The following is a 17,834-nucleotide window of genomic DNA, read 5'->3' on the forward strand; positions in this document are numbered from 1 at the left end:
ACTTCATTCAAAGTAGTAAAATACTAAGTTAAATATGTATATTATAAATCCCAGAACAACCACCAAAAATAATATACAGAGAGATACACTCAAAAACACTATGTATAAATTAAGATAGGATCCTATGAAGTAGTAAAGTAGCCCCTATATAGATAAAAGAAAAAGAAAAATGAGAATCAGAAGAAACAAATAGAAAACAAATAGTAAAATGGAAAACTTAATTGCAAACATAACAATATTCATCCTAAATGGTCTTAATAGTCTTAATACATCAATTAGAAGACCAAGATTGGCAGTCAATAAAAAAAAAGTGATCCACCTCTTTGCTGCTTACAAAAAACTCACTTCCAATGCAGTGATATAATACAGTTGAAAATAAAAGTCTGACAAAGTTATGTCATGCAAATATTAATAAAAATAATTTAAAAAGAGGGACTTTATTAGTATTTGATAAACTTCAGAGTGAAGAAAATGATCAGAGTCAAAGAGGGACATTACATAATGATGAGAGAATCAATCTACTAGGAAGATGCAATGATCCTAAATGTGTACATAGCAAACAGCAAAGTCTCAGAATATATGGAGTGAAAACTATTAAAGCCAAAAGAAGAAATAGATTCATCCACACTTACAGTTGTAGACTTTAACACCTCCCTCTAAAAATTGTGATAAATACTAATTCACATTCTTTATTAAATAGGGAACTTTTAAAAATTAGAAAATATAAGTAGAAAGAATTTGCTTATGCATATCATGAAAACTACAGCATTTTTTTTCATCTTCCTGGAATTAAATTGGTTAAAATCCAGATGTAAAAGAGTTAAGTGCATGGGTGCCTGTTTAAATGTTTTTGTGAAGTTAAGACAATGGAACGACACTCAATGATCAGATATTTCACTCTGCTAGATATACATATGATAAACTATAGTTACTTGCAAATTTGAAGCCTTCACAATAAGCCACTGTTATCAAACAAATTCATCAGATCAATAGATTATTCTGAGTAAGGCCAGTTACTAACTCAGGACAACATGTTTTTCTAGAAATAACGTAGAAACTTTTTTTCAGATGCAATTCAAACTTTTAATCTAAGTGCAAAATGGTTTGAATATTCCACCTACTATGGCAAAATAAGTAAATAGAAATCTAGTCATCTCACAAAATATTTATATTTACACACTGCTAACAAGGAAATAGCCAGTCAGTAAATATGGAGCTCGTATCATCCATGTCTAAATGTACAGATTGGTACTCCTCTAAGTATTTTCATGGAAGCAATATAGTGACTTTTAAAATTATTATTTATTGTTATTATTATCATTTATTTAAAGATACAGATCTAAGCAGAGCAAAAGGGGGGAAATCACCTTGAAATAAATAATTGTTTCTTTGGACTTACATGATTTATGCAGATATTAGCTTTAGCAAATTACTGATGTTGGGTATGTCGATGGGTGTCATTCTTCATTGTTACTGAATTTTTTTAATGACACTCCTGTGTTTTAACAGATACCTCTAGGCACTGAACAAATACTTATTTTTTTAAAAGATTTATTTATTTAGTTGAGAGAGAGAGAGCGTGAGCAGAGGGAGGGGTAGAGGAAGAGAGAGAATCCCTAGGCAGACTCCCTGCTGAGCACAGAGCCTGGTGTGGGGCTAGATCTCAGGACCCTGAGATCATGACCTGAGCTGAAATCAAGAGTCAGATGCTTAACTGACTGAACCACCCAGGTGCCCCTCAGCAAATACTTATTGACGGGCCAAGTCACTGTTCTTCATTTGTTCTCCTATTAGAATATATTTGGTTCTTTCCCCCATCTTATCTGCGATCTTTTAACATCATTCTCAGTTCTTCATTGTCCTTCCTGAAAAGTCAAATGTGCATATGCAGATACTTAAAAGACTTATAGAAGAAAAATTAAAAATGGACATTTGAACTAGAATTGTTGAAATAGGTTCATTATCAAGATTCTGTCACTAATATACTAACAAAGCAAAATAGCATGATTTTACTTAGCTCTCCATCACTCTGACAGCTTTTTATTGTTCTAAATATACTTTCTAGATACTTCTTGGTTTTATTTAAAAAAATACGGGCACTTTAAAAAAATAATAAACCTAACCTTGGGAAAAAATTACTGAAATTTAAAGGCCCACACTTTTCTTCTGCTTGAGGACAGTTTTCATAATATTTAATTATGGATATAATATGATATTCAAGATTACTGTTTGGAAAACATGCCCCTAGATAAGCTGAAATTTACGATTCAGTGGACATAGTTCATTTTACATATTGTTTTCATGGAGTTTTATTTTACCATCTCAAAATGAAGGTTTACTGTCTTAATGTGAAGTCATTTCAATAATACCAGGATTTTTTATTTTTGTTTTTGTTTTTACCAACTGGAGGGTGGGGCATGAAGTAGTTTCATGCCCCACCAGAGGAGAACAACCCAAAAGCACCTGGTTTTTATAGTCTTCCAAGTCAAAGAAGGATCATTTTCTAGTTCTAGATATTTAACAGGTTTATAAGTCAATATGAAGATTATTAGTCTTTCTCATGGCAGGACATTCCTTGGACCTAAATGGAGAGAATGAGTGTCATGTCTACTAAGAAGACCAGAAAGTTAGGAACAGAGTAGTTTCTGACAGGAATATCTGCTGAGGACTCTCTCAAAGTTGAAGAAATGGGAGAGACTGCAAACCTTGGCCCATTTGTGCAGTTTAGATTTCCAGTAAGTCAGGGATAGTTGTGACATCATTCATGGTGAGGATTCGTATCCAGAATGCCTCACAAGTTGTTCATGAGCTTGAAGGTAGCATTTAAGATACGGATTCTGCTAGTTAATGCTTTCTTCTGAGTAACACTGATTTTTGTTTTAGTGAGCAGTTTTATTGGCTCGACTCCAAACTGCTGTCATTGTCAGCAGCTGAAACTTCCTTCTTGCCAACATCCACCTGTTGCTTTTCACTGGGTACCTTGGATTCTTCCTTGCACATGGACAGTTCTGTGATCATACAAAGATTTGGAGGAATTTATACATAGATTTTGGAGCTTTCTCTTCTGTGACTCCCTCCTTTCTAAGATTAACCCCTTCATTTTCCAAATAATCTAGAAGCCTTTATTACAAAGCTTCAACTTCTTCAGCCAGTAAAATGGTAGATTTCATTTTAAGTTTCAATTTCCTTTAAGTGAAAAACCTTGTAACTCCAGAGTTTTTGTTCTTTCAAGTGTTGAGTTTTGTTAATGTTTTATCTGGGGCTTACAATTTTTATATTAGGTTGGCTAATCCTTTTTAGTTGCTCTGCTCTTATCTTTTACTCTCCTTGTAATATGCTAAAATATACTAAACCTTCCTATTTTTGAGTTTTGGTCAATACAAAGACATAATTTTCAGTGTTTGATAAACTTTTTTTTTTTAAAGGACACACATCTTTAATTATTTGTAACTAGGCAGAATTGGTTTTCTGATGAACTGACAGTGCCTTCCTTTATTTTATTTTTAAGATTATTTGACAGAGAGACACAGCGAGAGAGGGAACACAAGCAGGGGGAGTGGGAGAGGGAGAAGCAGGCTTCCCGCTGAGCAGGGAGCCTGATGTGGGGCTCGATCTGAGGACCCTGGGATCATGACCTGAGCCGAAGGCAGATGCTTAATGACTGAGCCACCCAGGCGCCCCTGTTTGAGAAACTCTTTCTTCAATGATATATTTTACTTATTTATCTTTTTTTAAACATTTTTATTTGCAAATTCTTGAACACTTATTCTTTTGAAAATATATATTTTTAAAGATTTTATTTATTTATTTGACAGAGAGAGAGACAGCAAGAGAGGGAACGCAAGCAGGGGGTAGTGGGAGAGGGAGAAGCAGGCTTCCCACTGAGTAGGGAGCCCTCTGTGAGGCTGTATCCCAGGACCCTGGGATCATGACCTGAGCCGAAGGCAGAGCAGACACTTAACAACTGAGCCACCCAGGCACCCCTTTTTGAAAATATTTTTGATAGGCACTTCAAAACTATTCCTAAATTTATTTCCCTATTCCCCACTTCTAGTCACATATATTTTTTTCTGTGGCTCTCTGATGCAGGTGGCATTACAAAACATGGATTATTCAAAGCCTTACTAACCAAAATGTGGTCTATGGATCAATTTTTGCTTTTTTTTTAAGATACTATCTTTTAAAGAGAAGTTTTAGGTTTACAGCAAAATTGAGAGGAAGGTACAGAGATTTCCATATGTACTTTGTCCCTACACATAGTCTCCCCCATTGTCAGCGTTCCATATCAGAGTAGTACATTTGTTGAAATAATGAACCTACATTGATGCATAGTAATCACGCAAAGTCCATAGTTTAGGGTTCACTCTTGGTGTTGTACATTCTGTGGGCTTGCACAAATATAATGACAGGTACCCACCATTGTAGTATCATACAAAATAGTTTCTCCACCCTAAAAATCTTATGTGCTCCACCTGTTCCTCCACCTCTTCCCCCAATCTCTGGCAACTACTGATCTTTTAGTGTCTCCATAGTTTTGCCTTCTCCAGAATGTCTTGTAGTTGGAATTATATATAGCACACAGCCTTTTCAGATTGGCTTCTTTACTTAGTGATATGCATTTATGTTTCTTTCATGTCTTTTAGTGGCTTGATATCTCATTCCTTTTTAGCACTGAATAGTATTCCATTGTCAGGATGTTCAACAGTTTATTCACCTACCAAAGGACATCTTGGTTGCTTCCAAATTTTGGCACTTATGAATAAAGATGCTGTGAACACCTGTGTGCAGGTTTTTGTGTGGACATAAGTTTTCATTTTATTTGGGTGAATACCAAAGAGAACGATTGCTGGACCAAATGGTAAGAGAACGTTTAATTTTAAATGAAACTACCAAACTGTCTTCCAAACTGGCTGTTGCATTTTGTATTTTCACTAGCAATGAATGAGAATCCTTATTACTCTATGTCCTTCGTAGAATTTAGCTTCATCAGTGCTCTGGATTTGGGCCATTCTAATAGGTGGTAGTGGTATCTCACTGTTGTTTTAATTTGCCTTTTGCCTGATTACATATGATGTAGAACATCTTTTCATATGCTTTATCTTTTTAATTGCAAAATTAATATAAAACACTTTGAGAGAAAGGCTCAGAGCCTGTTCTTCAAAAATGTCAAAAAGACAATTTAAATACAAATAAATACTTACCATTTTGCAGCATGTAATTATATGTAAAATTATGAAGCAAAAGAAGATACATTGAAGAAAAATATAAAATGTGGCTAAAAATTTTGACATTTTTTTAGTTTGCTTATAAACAGTATAATATTAAGTTAATTGCTAAGGTAGGAAATAGTGCTTTTTATTCACTATGTATACCACTCTAATTAATCCATGTGCTAGTTGAGTATAATTTTTAGGTGTCATTGTTAATCTATGAATTCAAATACACTGTAATAGATGCTGAACTCTGCCATGAAAATACTCACTTTGGATACTTCTTCCAGTACAGGTGTAAATATGATATGTGATAAAATAATGAATCATCATTATTTTAGTAATCTTTAGAATGTGACAATTTATTCTATGATACGTGTATTCCCACCAAGCTCTCTGCCACATGGTTGTCATTTAATGGAAGGATGGTAGAGGACACATGGGGTTTCACAATTTAAAAAAAAAGACTTTTTTATTTTTTATTTTATTTTTTATTTTTTTATTCTTATGTTAAAAAAAAGACTCTTAAGTGGTAGATCCTGCCTACGTGTAAAACACTGAAAATCACTCTTTAAAAGATAGAGGAAGGGCGCCTGGGTGGCTCAGTTGGTTAAGCGACTGCCTTTGGCTCAGGTCATGATTCTGGAGTCCCGGGATCGAGTCCCACATCAGGCTCCCTGCTCAGCAGGGAGTCTGCTTCTCCCTCTGACCCTCCTCCCTCTCATGCTCTCTGTCTCTCATTCTCTCTCTCGCAAATAAATAAAATCTTAAAAAAAAAATTTAAAAGATAGAGGAAGAAGAATGCCAAAAGTGAGGAATGATTTAAAATGAATGTAACTGTATTTTTTTCTCTTATTATATTCTTTTTGATTTCTACCTGGACTTGTCTAAGAATCTTGTAACTACTTTGCTGATTTTGATTTTCACCTTTATTAGGATATATCCATTTCTAAACTCCTTTAAATAACTATGCCAAATTTAGAAAAAAAAGTATATATCAAATTAAAAATACTTAATATGGTAAATGCAGTTTGCCCATTACAAAGTGGATAAATGGGAAGTAGAGGATTGATAATTCAGTTGCCAAGCTGTACTCCTGCATTGAGAAGATGAATTACTCAAAAGAGCCAGCTACATCACTCAATTCTCATCTATTTCATTCTTCTCCTCTGATAGTGGCTAATTCCAGATTTCAGCCCAACTCTCAGGAATTCATAAGGTTTGTGCAAAGAATGGAGCTGTGACCTTCTAACTCTTGTCAGAGTTGTCTTGCTTCTATATAGATGCAAGATATTTTTGTCTTTAAAAAATCTTAAACATTTCCATCACTTCAAAGAAAAATCCCTTACCCATTAAGCACTTTTTTCCCAATTCTCTCTCTTCCCACACAGTCCCTTGGCAATCACCGATCTGCTTTCTGTCTCTATGAAATTATCTATTTTGGATATTTCTTATAAACAGAGTTTTATGATATATGAGCTTTTGTGTCTGGTTTCTTTCAATTAGTGTAATATTTTTGAGGTTCATTCACATTGCAACATATATCACTACTTCATTTTTTATGGTTGAATAATGTATCCGTGTAAACACAATTTGTTTATCTCTTCATCTGTTGCTGGACATTTGGCTGTTTCTATCTTTTGGCTATTGTGAATAGTGCTGCTGTAAACATATGTGTACATGTGCTTATTTGAATATCCATTTTTGCTTCTTTTGAATATATAACCAAACGGAATTGTGGGTTCATATTATAATTCTATGTTTAACTGTTTGAGGAACCAACAAATTTTCCACAGTGACAGAACCTTTTTACATTCTTATCAGCAGTGTACAAGTATTGTAATTTAATTTCTCTATATCCTTTCCAATACTAGTTATTTCCTTTTTTTTTATTGTTTCATCATTCTAGTGGATATAATGTAATACCTGGTTGTGGTTTTGATTTGCATATCTCTAATGACTAATGATGTTGGACATCTTTCTAGTGTACTTGCTGGTCACTTGTATATATTCTTTTGAGAAACACCTATTCAAGATCTTTGCCCATTTTTTTAATTGAGTTGTCCTTTGTGGTTCAGGAGTAAGAGTTCTTTATATGTTCTGAATACTAGAGCTTTTTTAGTTATATGATTTCCATATATTTTCTCCTACTTTGTAGTTATCTTTCTACTTTCTTGATGATATCCTTTAATGAACGGTTTGTTTTTTCCATGAAGTCCAGTTTACCTGGTTTTTTGTTTGTTTGTTTGTGCTTTTGGTGTCTAAGAATATCTAAGAATTCATTACTAAATTCAAGGTCATGAAGATTTACCCCTGCATTTTCTTTTAAGAATGTTATATAGTATTAGCTCTTATAGTTAAGTCATTGATCCATTTTGAGGGTTTTTTTTTTTAATATGGGGAGAGGTAGGTATCCAGCTTTTCATTCTTTTCATATGTCCCTGAGGACATCTAATTTCAGCACCATATGTTGAAGAAACTATTCTTTCTCTATGAATAGTCCTTTAGCATCAGGGTGATAGTGGCCTCAAATAATTAGTTAGGAAGTGTTCCTTCTTCTTCTTCTTTTTTTTTTTTGAAGAGTTTGAGAATGATTGGTGATAATTCTTCAAATATTTGGTATATTTCACTAATGAAGCCATCTGATCCTAGGTTTTTTCCTTGAGTGGTTTTTGATGACTGATTTAATGTTTTCCTTGTTATAAGTCTCTTGAGATTTTCTGTTTTTTCTTGAGTTATTTGGGTAATCTTTGTTTCTAGAAATTTGTTTCATCTAGAAATTTGTTGGCTCATAATTATTCATAGGATTCTCATGATCTTTTTTGTTTCTGTAAGGTTGGGAGTAACATTTCCACTTACATTGTATTAGTAGATGCCCGACATGAAATGCTACAGAGCCCTTCATGTTGAAATGAAAGGACACTAGATGGTAACTTAAAGCCATATGAAGAAATGAAAATCACTGGTAAAAGTAACTAGATAGTAAATATAAAACCCAGTATATTTTTTCAGTTTTAGTTTGGTATCTCTGCTTTTTATTTCCTATATGATTTAAAGACATGCATAAAAATCATTATAAATCTTTGTTACTGGATATACAATATATAAAAATATAATTTGTGATAACAAAACATTAAGGCAGAGGGAACAGAGATATATAGGAGCAGAGTTTTCGAATACTGCTGAAGCTAAGTTGGTATCAACACAATTGTTATAAATTTAGGATGTTCATTATAATCCCATGGTAACCAATGAAAAAATATCTTACAAATATGCAAAAAAGAATTCGTTCATAAAATTAGAATGAACTAACAACAGCACTACCAAAAAAAAAAAGAAAACCCAAAAACCCAAAAAACAGCACAGCTGAACACAAAAGATGATAATAATGGAGGAAATAAAAAATTATGTAGGACATAAACAATTTAAGAATGGCAGAAGTGTGTCCTTTTTTTATAAGCAATTACATCAAATATAAATGAATTAAGCACCCCAAGCAAAAGGCAGAGATTGGCAGAATGGATAAAAAGATATCATCCAAGTATATTCTCTCTCTCTCTTTTTTTTTTTCTCAAGCATAAACTGTCCCACAAGGGGAATTTTATTAATGGCACTACTTTATTTCCCTCTTAAAAGACCAACTGCAACCAAATGAAGTGAACATAACCTCAAGATTTTATTGTCTTCATAGTATAACAAAATATGAAGCTTAGAACTGGATCACTTGGCCCTTTCTCTTCTTAGTCTCCTCCCAGTTCAAAACGCTTGCATCTCTTAATAGCCAGCATTCTCCTAGATCTGCAGTTGGGCTCAACACATTCAAGCCTCAGCACAATTTTCTTTGTAGTTTTAGCCTTTTTCTGGAAAACTGGCTTAGTCTGCCCACCATAGCCACTCTGCTTCCTGTCATAACACTGCTTTCCCTGGGCATAAAGAGAATCTTTGCCCTTCTTGTACTGTGTCACTTTGTGGGGCTGGTGCTTGCCACCCTTCTTGCAGAAAGTCCAGCGGGTTTTAGGAATGTTCACCATGTTTGCAAGAGCGCTATTGGCACGGAGAGCCAAGTATATTCTCTTGACAGAGGATATGTTAGATCCAAATATACAAGTAGGTTAAAATTGAAAGGGCAGAAAAAGATACTCATGCACATAGTAACCACAAGAGAGCTGGGATGATTATACTAATACAGAAAAAACAGATTTTAAGTAAAAAAAAATAAATATGAGAGACAAAGATGGGCATTAAATATTGATAAAAGTGTTAATTCATCAAGAAGATAAAACAATAATAAATATATATACACCAAACAACAGAGCCCCCGAAATATAACAAACATTGACAGCATTAAATAGAGAAATGGTTCTATAATAGCAGTTGAAGACTTCAATACCCCATTTTTAGCAATGGATTGGATATCTAGACAGAAGATCAGTAAGCAAATATAGGACTTGAACAACACTATAAACCACCTACAATACTGTATTATATATATTGAAAGTTGCTAAGAGAGTAGATTTTAAAAGTTCTTAAACACACAAATTGTTTAACTGTGTGAGATGATGGATGTGTTACCTTAATGTAATCATTTCAGAATATATTCATATATCAAATCATTACATTGTACATCTTAAACTTACACCATATCAATTATATCTCCATACATATGAGGAAAAAACAGAAACCAACTGGATCTAACAGACATAAGCACAGCACTCCACCCAATAAGAGTAGAACAGTATCTCAAGTGCACACAGAACCTTTTCTGGGATAGACTATGTTAGGCCACAAAACAAGTCTAAATAAATTTGAAAAGATTGAAATTATACAAAGTTATCTTCTGTGACCATAAACGTAGAATACTGAATGAAGCTAGAAATCAATAACAGAAGGAAAACTTAAAAATCCATAAATATATGGAAATCAAAATGCATACTCTTAAATAACCAGTGGGTCGAAGAGGGCATCACAAAAGAAATTTGAAAATACTTAGGGAATAAAAATTAAAACATAGCATACTAAAGTTTATGGTATGCAGTGAAGGTAGTGTTTATAGGAGAATTTATAGTGGTAAATTTATATCTTAAAAAAGACAAAAGATCCCCAATAAATAACCTAACTTTATACCTTAATTAGAAAAAGAAGAGCAATCTAAACCTAAAGCTACCAGAAGGAAGGAAAGAGTAAAGATTAGAGAGGAAATAAATGAAATAGAAAATAGAAAAACAATAGGGAGAATCAATGAAAACAAAAATTGTTTCTTTGAAAAGATAAACCAAACTTGCAAACCTTTGGCTAGACCAGAAAAAAAAAGGCATAAAATATTGTTAATATTCTATCTTATATTTGTATAGGTGACAGATATGAAAAGAAATAGAGGAAAAAGAATTTTTTATAGTTATCTAGTTATCTATTCTAACATTGTTCTAATTATCTATTGTTCTAATTTTTTCCAGTTATTCTAGTTATCTATTGTTCTAACATTATCTGTTATTCTGTCTCCAGGTATAATATTTAACAATATATTTTAAAGGTTTTGAATTACTTCTGTAATGTTAAAGATAATGTGTCCCTCAGAAAGGAATTTTTTTTAGTTTTTCTATGTATATAAAAGAAAAAGTGTATATAGCACAAAAGCTTACACAAGTTACCAGCATGTCATTTTCATATGTGCACATCTTCTGGTTTCTTTCTTCTATAAATAAAGATTAGAGAATGAACTTGTATAAAAGGAGTTTACAAAACACATTTTGACTCTAATTCTGATTCAGTTGTTTTCCTTCTTTATTATATATGTAACACGTGCAAAACTTAAGGCAAGAGAGAAGCTTACCTATTAAAAGACCCAGGAGACTTGGGCCTATTCTTTAAGAGTCACTCATTTTCCATTCCTTTTGTTTGGGGGATGGATGCAACCAACAAAGCCCACCAATTAAAAGAGGCTGAAGAATAAAGAAAACAGTAATATAGATTGTTCCCTATGATAATTTACCTTAGTTTATTCCCTAGCCAAAGTCTTGTGTACGTAGTCTAAAATAATTTAAAGTACATGTATTCAGAACAAAATAAAAAATCAAACTGCTTTTCTTATTTTAGAGGCAAAGCTGGGTAAACATAATAGTGTTTTTGAACAGTTTTCCTTGATTTGCATTCTATCATAATATGGAACAAATAAATCCCCTTGTGCTCTAATATCTAAAAGATTCATTATAAAATTTATTAAATCTTTATTTGATATTCTTTTAATAGTGCACAGTGTTTCATTATAGAAGGGTCAATATTATACTTGTAACTTCCTCAAAATATAAATGTTGAGTAATGCCTTTTAAAAAGTATATTATGGTTATGGCTCTTATTAATTAGTATCATATTCCCTTTTTTTGAAAAGCTAATCATTACAAATTTTTCATGACTTAGAGAGTAAAAGTTATATATACTCTCAGTATTATCAAGAAACATATATTTTAATGTGGGAATCTGCCCTCCATGTTTTAAATCCCAAAATAGAAGTTTTGACTAAACAACTCTAATAACCCTAAATATCATAGAGCTCTATTATCTATAAAACTTTGTTGGATTAATTCCTTTTTGTACCTAATAATTTCTCAAAGTAATAATGATGTGGAGAAAGGCGAAAAAGAATTAAACTTGTAACTTAACAGCCCATTGACAAATACTTGAAACAGGCAGAGTGACCTTTGTCAAGGAGCTTAGCTACCTCCAGGTGTTAACCACTTAGCTAAAGGCAAAAATAGGACAACCTAAGCTTGACATTAGCCAGATCTCCAGGATCCTGTAAACTCCTTTTGGAAACTTCCTTTATCTCTACCCGCCTCCAAGAAATATGTTAGCAATCATCCTCCAAGCATATGGCCCATTGATACACATCTGAAGGGTCTCATGACTAAGTCTTTACTAGACAATAATAAATGACCTTTTCCCAACAACAGCTTGCCCCTCAAGATCCTGGAAACCTTGCTTCCAAATTCCTTGGAGACTTATGCTCTCCCTAGCCCCCCTCCAATTTGAAAATATGTAATCAGTCACACCTCACAATCCCAGTGCAGTTCTTTCTGCCCATGGGTTCTGTCCCTGTGCTTTAATAAAACCACCCTTTTTGCATTGAAGATGCCTCAAGAATTCGTTCTTGACCATTTGCTCTGAACCCCAACATTTTCACATCAACGAATGCAAAATATGGTATGTAAAGTATGATTTTTTTTTACTTGTCTTAAAAATCTCCACTCACTTGCAGCGTGTTTGAAAACGAATGATTTTGAGTTACAAAATCTCCCAAGATCCTGCTTCTTCAAATCTATAATGAGAATCCTATGTATCTTTCAATATTGTTGGGAAAAGAATATAAGATAAAGAATATTAAAGTGCTTTGTATGCTATTAAAGCACTCTGCCCACAAACATCGTGCTTAAGGGAGATCCTAAAGTTTGGTAAAAATGACTAACTAGCTGTTTGTGATTTTATAGAAATAAATCACATTCTTTTAGCTTTCCTATTTCCAAACTGAAAAACTTGTTTTTTAGACTGCACTTTTAGAAATTTCAGTCAAACCAAGATTTATTAATGCCCACTATCTGCTGATCATGAACTTCACTACCTGTTTATTATGTACAGATGAACATAGCAGGATTCTTCTCTTCACTTCCTTTCTTGGTTTGTCACTTATTTAAGTGCTTCTGAAATTGTTCAGCTGAAATTCTGCTCCTGGTTGAGTATTGTGACTATGGGCCTTGGGGAGAAACAATGGAACAGGCATACCCCAGTTTCAGGACGGAATAAATAGTTCATCTCTCATTGTCCTTCAAAAGAGCAATGAATAGAACTGCCCACAGTATTTTATGTGTGATTGTCAATTATAAGGAAAAGATTCTATTTCTAAATATTTTATTCAATACTCTTCCCTTGGGCTTTTCATGGTGCCTTTTTTTCTTACTGAAGTACAATGAACAAATTCCTGCTCAAATAAATTAGCTTTCCAATTTTGACTCTTAGCCTAGTTGAGTCGATAAGTTAATGCACTAACATGAAAACATGAGGAATAAGAATATGAGTGGATGAAAATTGAGTGATAGGAAAATATATTTTTTTTAGGATATGAGTACAGCAGATAAACATCACAACTCCCACCACCATCCCTCACCAAGGGACTGTTTTCACTATTTGTCACCCACCATTTGATATAGCCTTTTTGGCTCCATATATAGGCTGATAAGATCTCACCCTCTGCAGTAACTAGAAGCACATGTTCAGCTTCTTATAAATATAGTGAAGCTACAAAATGGTATGTAGATCAGATAAACTATTCAGTATGCCTGTATCACCAGCAGTGTGGGGTTTCTTTAAGCATGCATACTTGAAGGTGGTTGGAAGTAAATGATTAATTTATCTCTTAACAGAAAGCTTGGATGATTTGACAGTTTGAATAGGGGTCTGAAAAGAGATGATCTAAATCACCTAGACATCCATATTAGTGGTTAACTACTTTCTCATGATTTATCACAATCACTAAGAATATACTATGTATAGGGGTGCCTGCGTGGCTTAGTTGGTTGGGCGGCTGCCTTTGGCTCAAGTCATGATCCCGGGATCCTGGGATCGAGCCCCGCGTCAGGCTCCCTGCTCAGTGGGGAGCGTGCTTCTCCCTCTCCCTCTGCTGCTCCCCCTGCTTGCTCTCTCTCTCTCTGTCAAATAAATAAATAAAATCTTAAAAAAAAAAAAAAAGAATATGCTATGTACATAAAAACACTGATTGGAACTCTACCCATTCTGTAGTTCTCAAATTTCTGAAATTATTTTTGACCTGTTGAGGAAGAGCTGACTCATTGTAGTTGGCTTTGCCATATTGGTTCTCCTTTGGTTTGCTCCACCCCACATTCTTCATAGATTCTCTTACAGTTTAGTCGGTATGAGCCTAGAAAACAGGGAAATAAATGTAAATCTTAAATTTCATCTCCATACCTGTGACTAGATAAATGATACAGGTTTGTCCAAAAAATGAGTTGTCTTACAATTTAGTTGTCTCAACACCTATATTTGCTTATTGAAATTGTTTCTAATTCTCAACAGTTTAAAAAAAGATAACATAAAACATTCACCTTCATGTAATAATGACATCTTTTCTCCCCTCCATTTCTTTGCATTTGTTGCTTTTGACATTCAACTTCAAACTGCGGAAGCCATTTCTTTCTTGGCCAAATCATTTATAAAAGAAAAGGCAGTATTATAAAATCAATGAATAACTCTAAATTGAATGAGTAGTTTGACAGTGCGAGTCAAGATTGCTAACATAAAATGCACCATTTGAAATAGAAGAAATTTAGGTCATGGCATTCTTCTCCTCTTCCATTTCCAGGAATAGGTCACTAACTCTTGAACCTCTATGAAGAGTTTGCGCATTTACTTTACCCAAACAAAACAAACAAACAAAAAATAAATAAAAAAGGATTTAGCATTATTTGTAACTCTGTTTGGAACAAAGCAGATAGATGAATGGGTCCAGATTTTCAAAAGATAACCTTTATTGAATTGTGAGGCATTTTATTTTATTTTATTTTATTTTATTTTTTTTAAGATTTTATTCATTTATTTGAGACAGAGAGAATGAGAGACAGAGAGCATGAGAGGGAAGAGGGTCAGAGGGAGAAGCAGACCCCCTGCCGAGCAGGGAGCCTGATGCGGGACTCGATCCCGGGACTCCAGGATCATGACCTGAGCCGAAGGCAGTCGCTTAACCAACTGAGCCACCCAGGCGTCCGAATTGTGAGGCATTTTAGTTTCTTGGTTTTCAGGGTGTTTCTTCTGGAATTCTTCAAAGATAAGCCTGTACAGTATTATAAAATAATTACATTAACATTAATTCATTTTTTGTGTTACTAGCAAATTTGGATGTGTTAGAGAAACTCTGCATACGAAATACTCACTGTCAAACTATGACATCTTTGTCAGGCATTTTAATTCAAATCCCTCCTACCTGCCTAATCACCAGGTGGCAGTGTGGTAGCACTCATCCATATCTGTCTTTGAAAAGCCTCAATAAAGGTGGCATTGCAGTGATATTTTCACATAGCACAGGCAGAATTGTTGGGGTTTTAATTTTTCTTTTTTAAGTAAGCTCTGTGCCAAACATGGAGCTTGAACTCACAACCCCGAGAATTGCATGCTCTAAGACCGACTGAGCCAGCCAGGCACTGCCCAGGGTTTTAGTTTTTTTGTGTGTGTTCCTCTTTCTCAACATTAAAATAGCCTGCATACATTTTCTTAAATTGTCTTTTTCTTTGAGTACTACGTAGATGGTTTCCTCCTCTAATTTTCTAAACTGGAAAAACTGAATATAAATCCTCTAACTGTTCTTTGTGGTCTGACAGTTTTAAGTAAGAACCTTTTACATCATAGTAGGAAGTAAATTGTGTATTTTTTTTCTTCAACCAGCAGTTGCAACAATTGGATTAAGGCAGGGCTGCCTCCAGCTTCAATAGAAGCATATGCCATCATACTGTAAACCTCTCAGACAAGAATTCTGACATTTCATTTTTCCTTATCTAAACTTCTCCAGCTGTCACGATGCCATCTGAGACAAGTTTTCAGTCTACAGTACTATTCTACTCTATCAGTTCTTTTGTACTTGCACAATGTCCATTCAGCAGTTTCACTGGGACAAAAGAACCAATCTCAGCATTTGGTTTTAGATATCCAGGATTTATTATGTGTTTAAAGTATGTCTGGATTATTCTTTTTTGCAGATGGAAATTCAGACATCCAAGTTAATGTCATCTGAATCCTGTCACCTAGTGAGTATAGGACAAAACCCACAACTTACAACGTTTATGTTTTCTCTCTGACTTTAGTGAGATGACAGGTCATCCCCCAACACTCTTGATGGGCTGGAAAAAAGGAATTTAGGAATGTCTCCCAAACTCTGCATATAGTCTTTTTCTATATTTAGAGTCAGTAGCAGTGGAGATTGTCTTTATCTTTGGAGGAACTCTGCAGATACTATTTGGGAGGCAAAGGAAAGGGCCTTTTTCTATAGGAACTGAGACTAAACTACAAGTACCTTTTTTTAAAGTTGACTACACAAAACCTTTGGAAAACAAAAAGAAAGGGAACTACTATATGATCTGAAGAATCAGTGGCGGTCATAGAAGATGGATTTGAAAATACTCAGGCTGACTTGGGAAGCCTTTCTTCTGTAGCCAGTCTACCTCTGTTATGCTTCCGGCAGTTATCCTAAATAAAATGATCCAACCCCCCAGCTAAGCTAGAAAATGATACAGTCATAATTCATGTCAGGCTGTTAGCAACTACTTTTTACTTATGTACAGCTTTGTTAAGTTAATATTAGAACATTTTGTAAAGCATGTTAAAATTAAGTTAAAAGGGACAAGACCCCAAATTAGGAATCTATGATTTTATATTTTAATTCAGTCTCTATTATGCAGTTTGTTCCCAGGTTGAGGAGCTCTTTATTTGCACTAAAATTCCAAATATTAAGGATAAGCCTCAACTATACATTCTAGTTGCTAAAGTTTTATGTAACTCTGTTTGAAACAAAGCAGATAGATGAATGGGTCCAAATTTTCAAAAGATAACCTCTGTTGAACTGTAAGTCATTTCAGTTTCTTGGTTTTCAGGGTGTTCCTTCTGGAATTCTTCAAAGATAAGCCTATACTGTATTATAAAATAATTACATTAACATTCATTCAACCTATGCAGTACTGCAAAAATGGAATCTATTTGTCATGCTAAAATGGAAATCTTTTTATCAATAGCTATAAGGTAAAAAGTGTTGTGAAAAATAATTTTAAGATGTTAGATGTTAAATATCTCAGTTCTTATGACTAGTAAAATCTCATATAGATTTATTTCTAATTATTTTCATAACTGCAAAGTCATTCTTTTTTAAGATAAATTTTATACAAATTGTTTAAAAATAAATATTAAGTTAGATAATAAGTAAAGACCTTACATGGATTTTTTTCCTACTCTTAGTATAAATTAATCAACAAACATTTTTAGAGATCTTATAATTTGAGAGCTAGAAAGCTTTTTGGAGATATCACAGGAAAACATATTTAGTTTATAAATGGCGAAACTGAGACCCACTTAACAGTGAAGTTAAGTGACTTACATGATACAAATAATTAGTGGTGAAATTAGAAGTAAAATTCAAATCTCTTCAGTCAAGTGCCTCCTATAAAATTTTCCAACTTTTTTGTAGAAAAGAAATTACTTCACATTTTTAAAAGATTTTATTTGAGAGAGATTGAGCAAGCAATCACGAGTGGGGGGAAGGGCAGAGAGAGAAGCAGGCTCCCCACTGAGCAGGGAGCCTGACTAGATGTGGGGCTTGGTCCCACGACCCTGAGATCATGCATGACCTAACCCAAGGCAGACGCTTAATGGACTGAGCCACCCAGGTGCCCCACTTCACATTTTTTTTGTACCATTTCTAGTGGATTCCTAAAGCTTACTGTGTAAAATTTAAGGCAATATTTCTTAGTACTTCTTTTTCCTTAGGAAAAGTTACTATCCTTGACCATTCTTGAGATCAAAGTAATTGGCTAAGAGTAACAAATATAGATACAAATAAGCCTAGATTCAAATCCCAGC

The 17,834-nt window shown here is 34.0% G+C and overlaps 1 protein-coding gene across 1 annotated transcript; it reads right to left on the minus strand.

Moving 5' to 3' along the window:
- Positions 1-8,849: 8,849 nt before the first annotated feature.
- LOC110589012 (60S ribosomal protein L36a-like) lies at positions 8,850-9,241 on the minus strand. Its single transcript, XM_021699396.1, has one exon. It carries the CDS (start codon positions 9,239-9,241, stop codon positions 8,951-8,953), a length of 291 nt encoding a protein of 96 aa, XP_021555071.1. The 3' UTR covers positions 8,850-8,950.
- Positions 9,242-17,834: the final 8,593 nt, after the last annotated feature.

The sequence above is a fragment of the Neomonachus schauinslandi genome, chromosome 12, assembly GCF_002201575.2.
Source record: "Neomonachus schauinslandi chromosome 12, ASM220157v2, whole genome shotgun sequence".
NCBI lineage: Eukaryota > Metazoa > Chordata > Mammalia > Carnivora > Phocidae > Neomonachus > Neomonachus schauinslandi.

Coding starts and splice junctions, on each gene's coding strand:
- LOC110589012 (XM_021699396.1), bottom strand. CDS start 9,241: ATGGTGAACATTCCTAAAACCCGCTGGACTTTCTGCAAGAAGGGTGGC.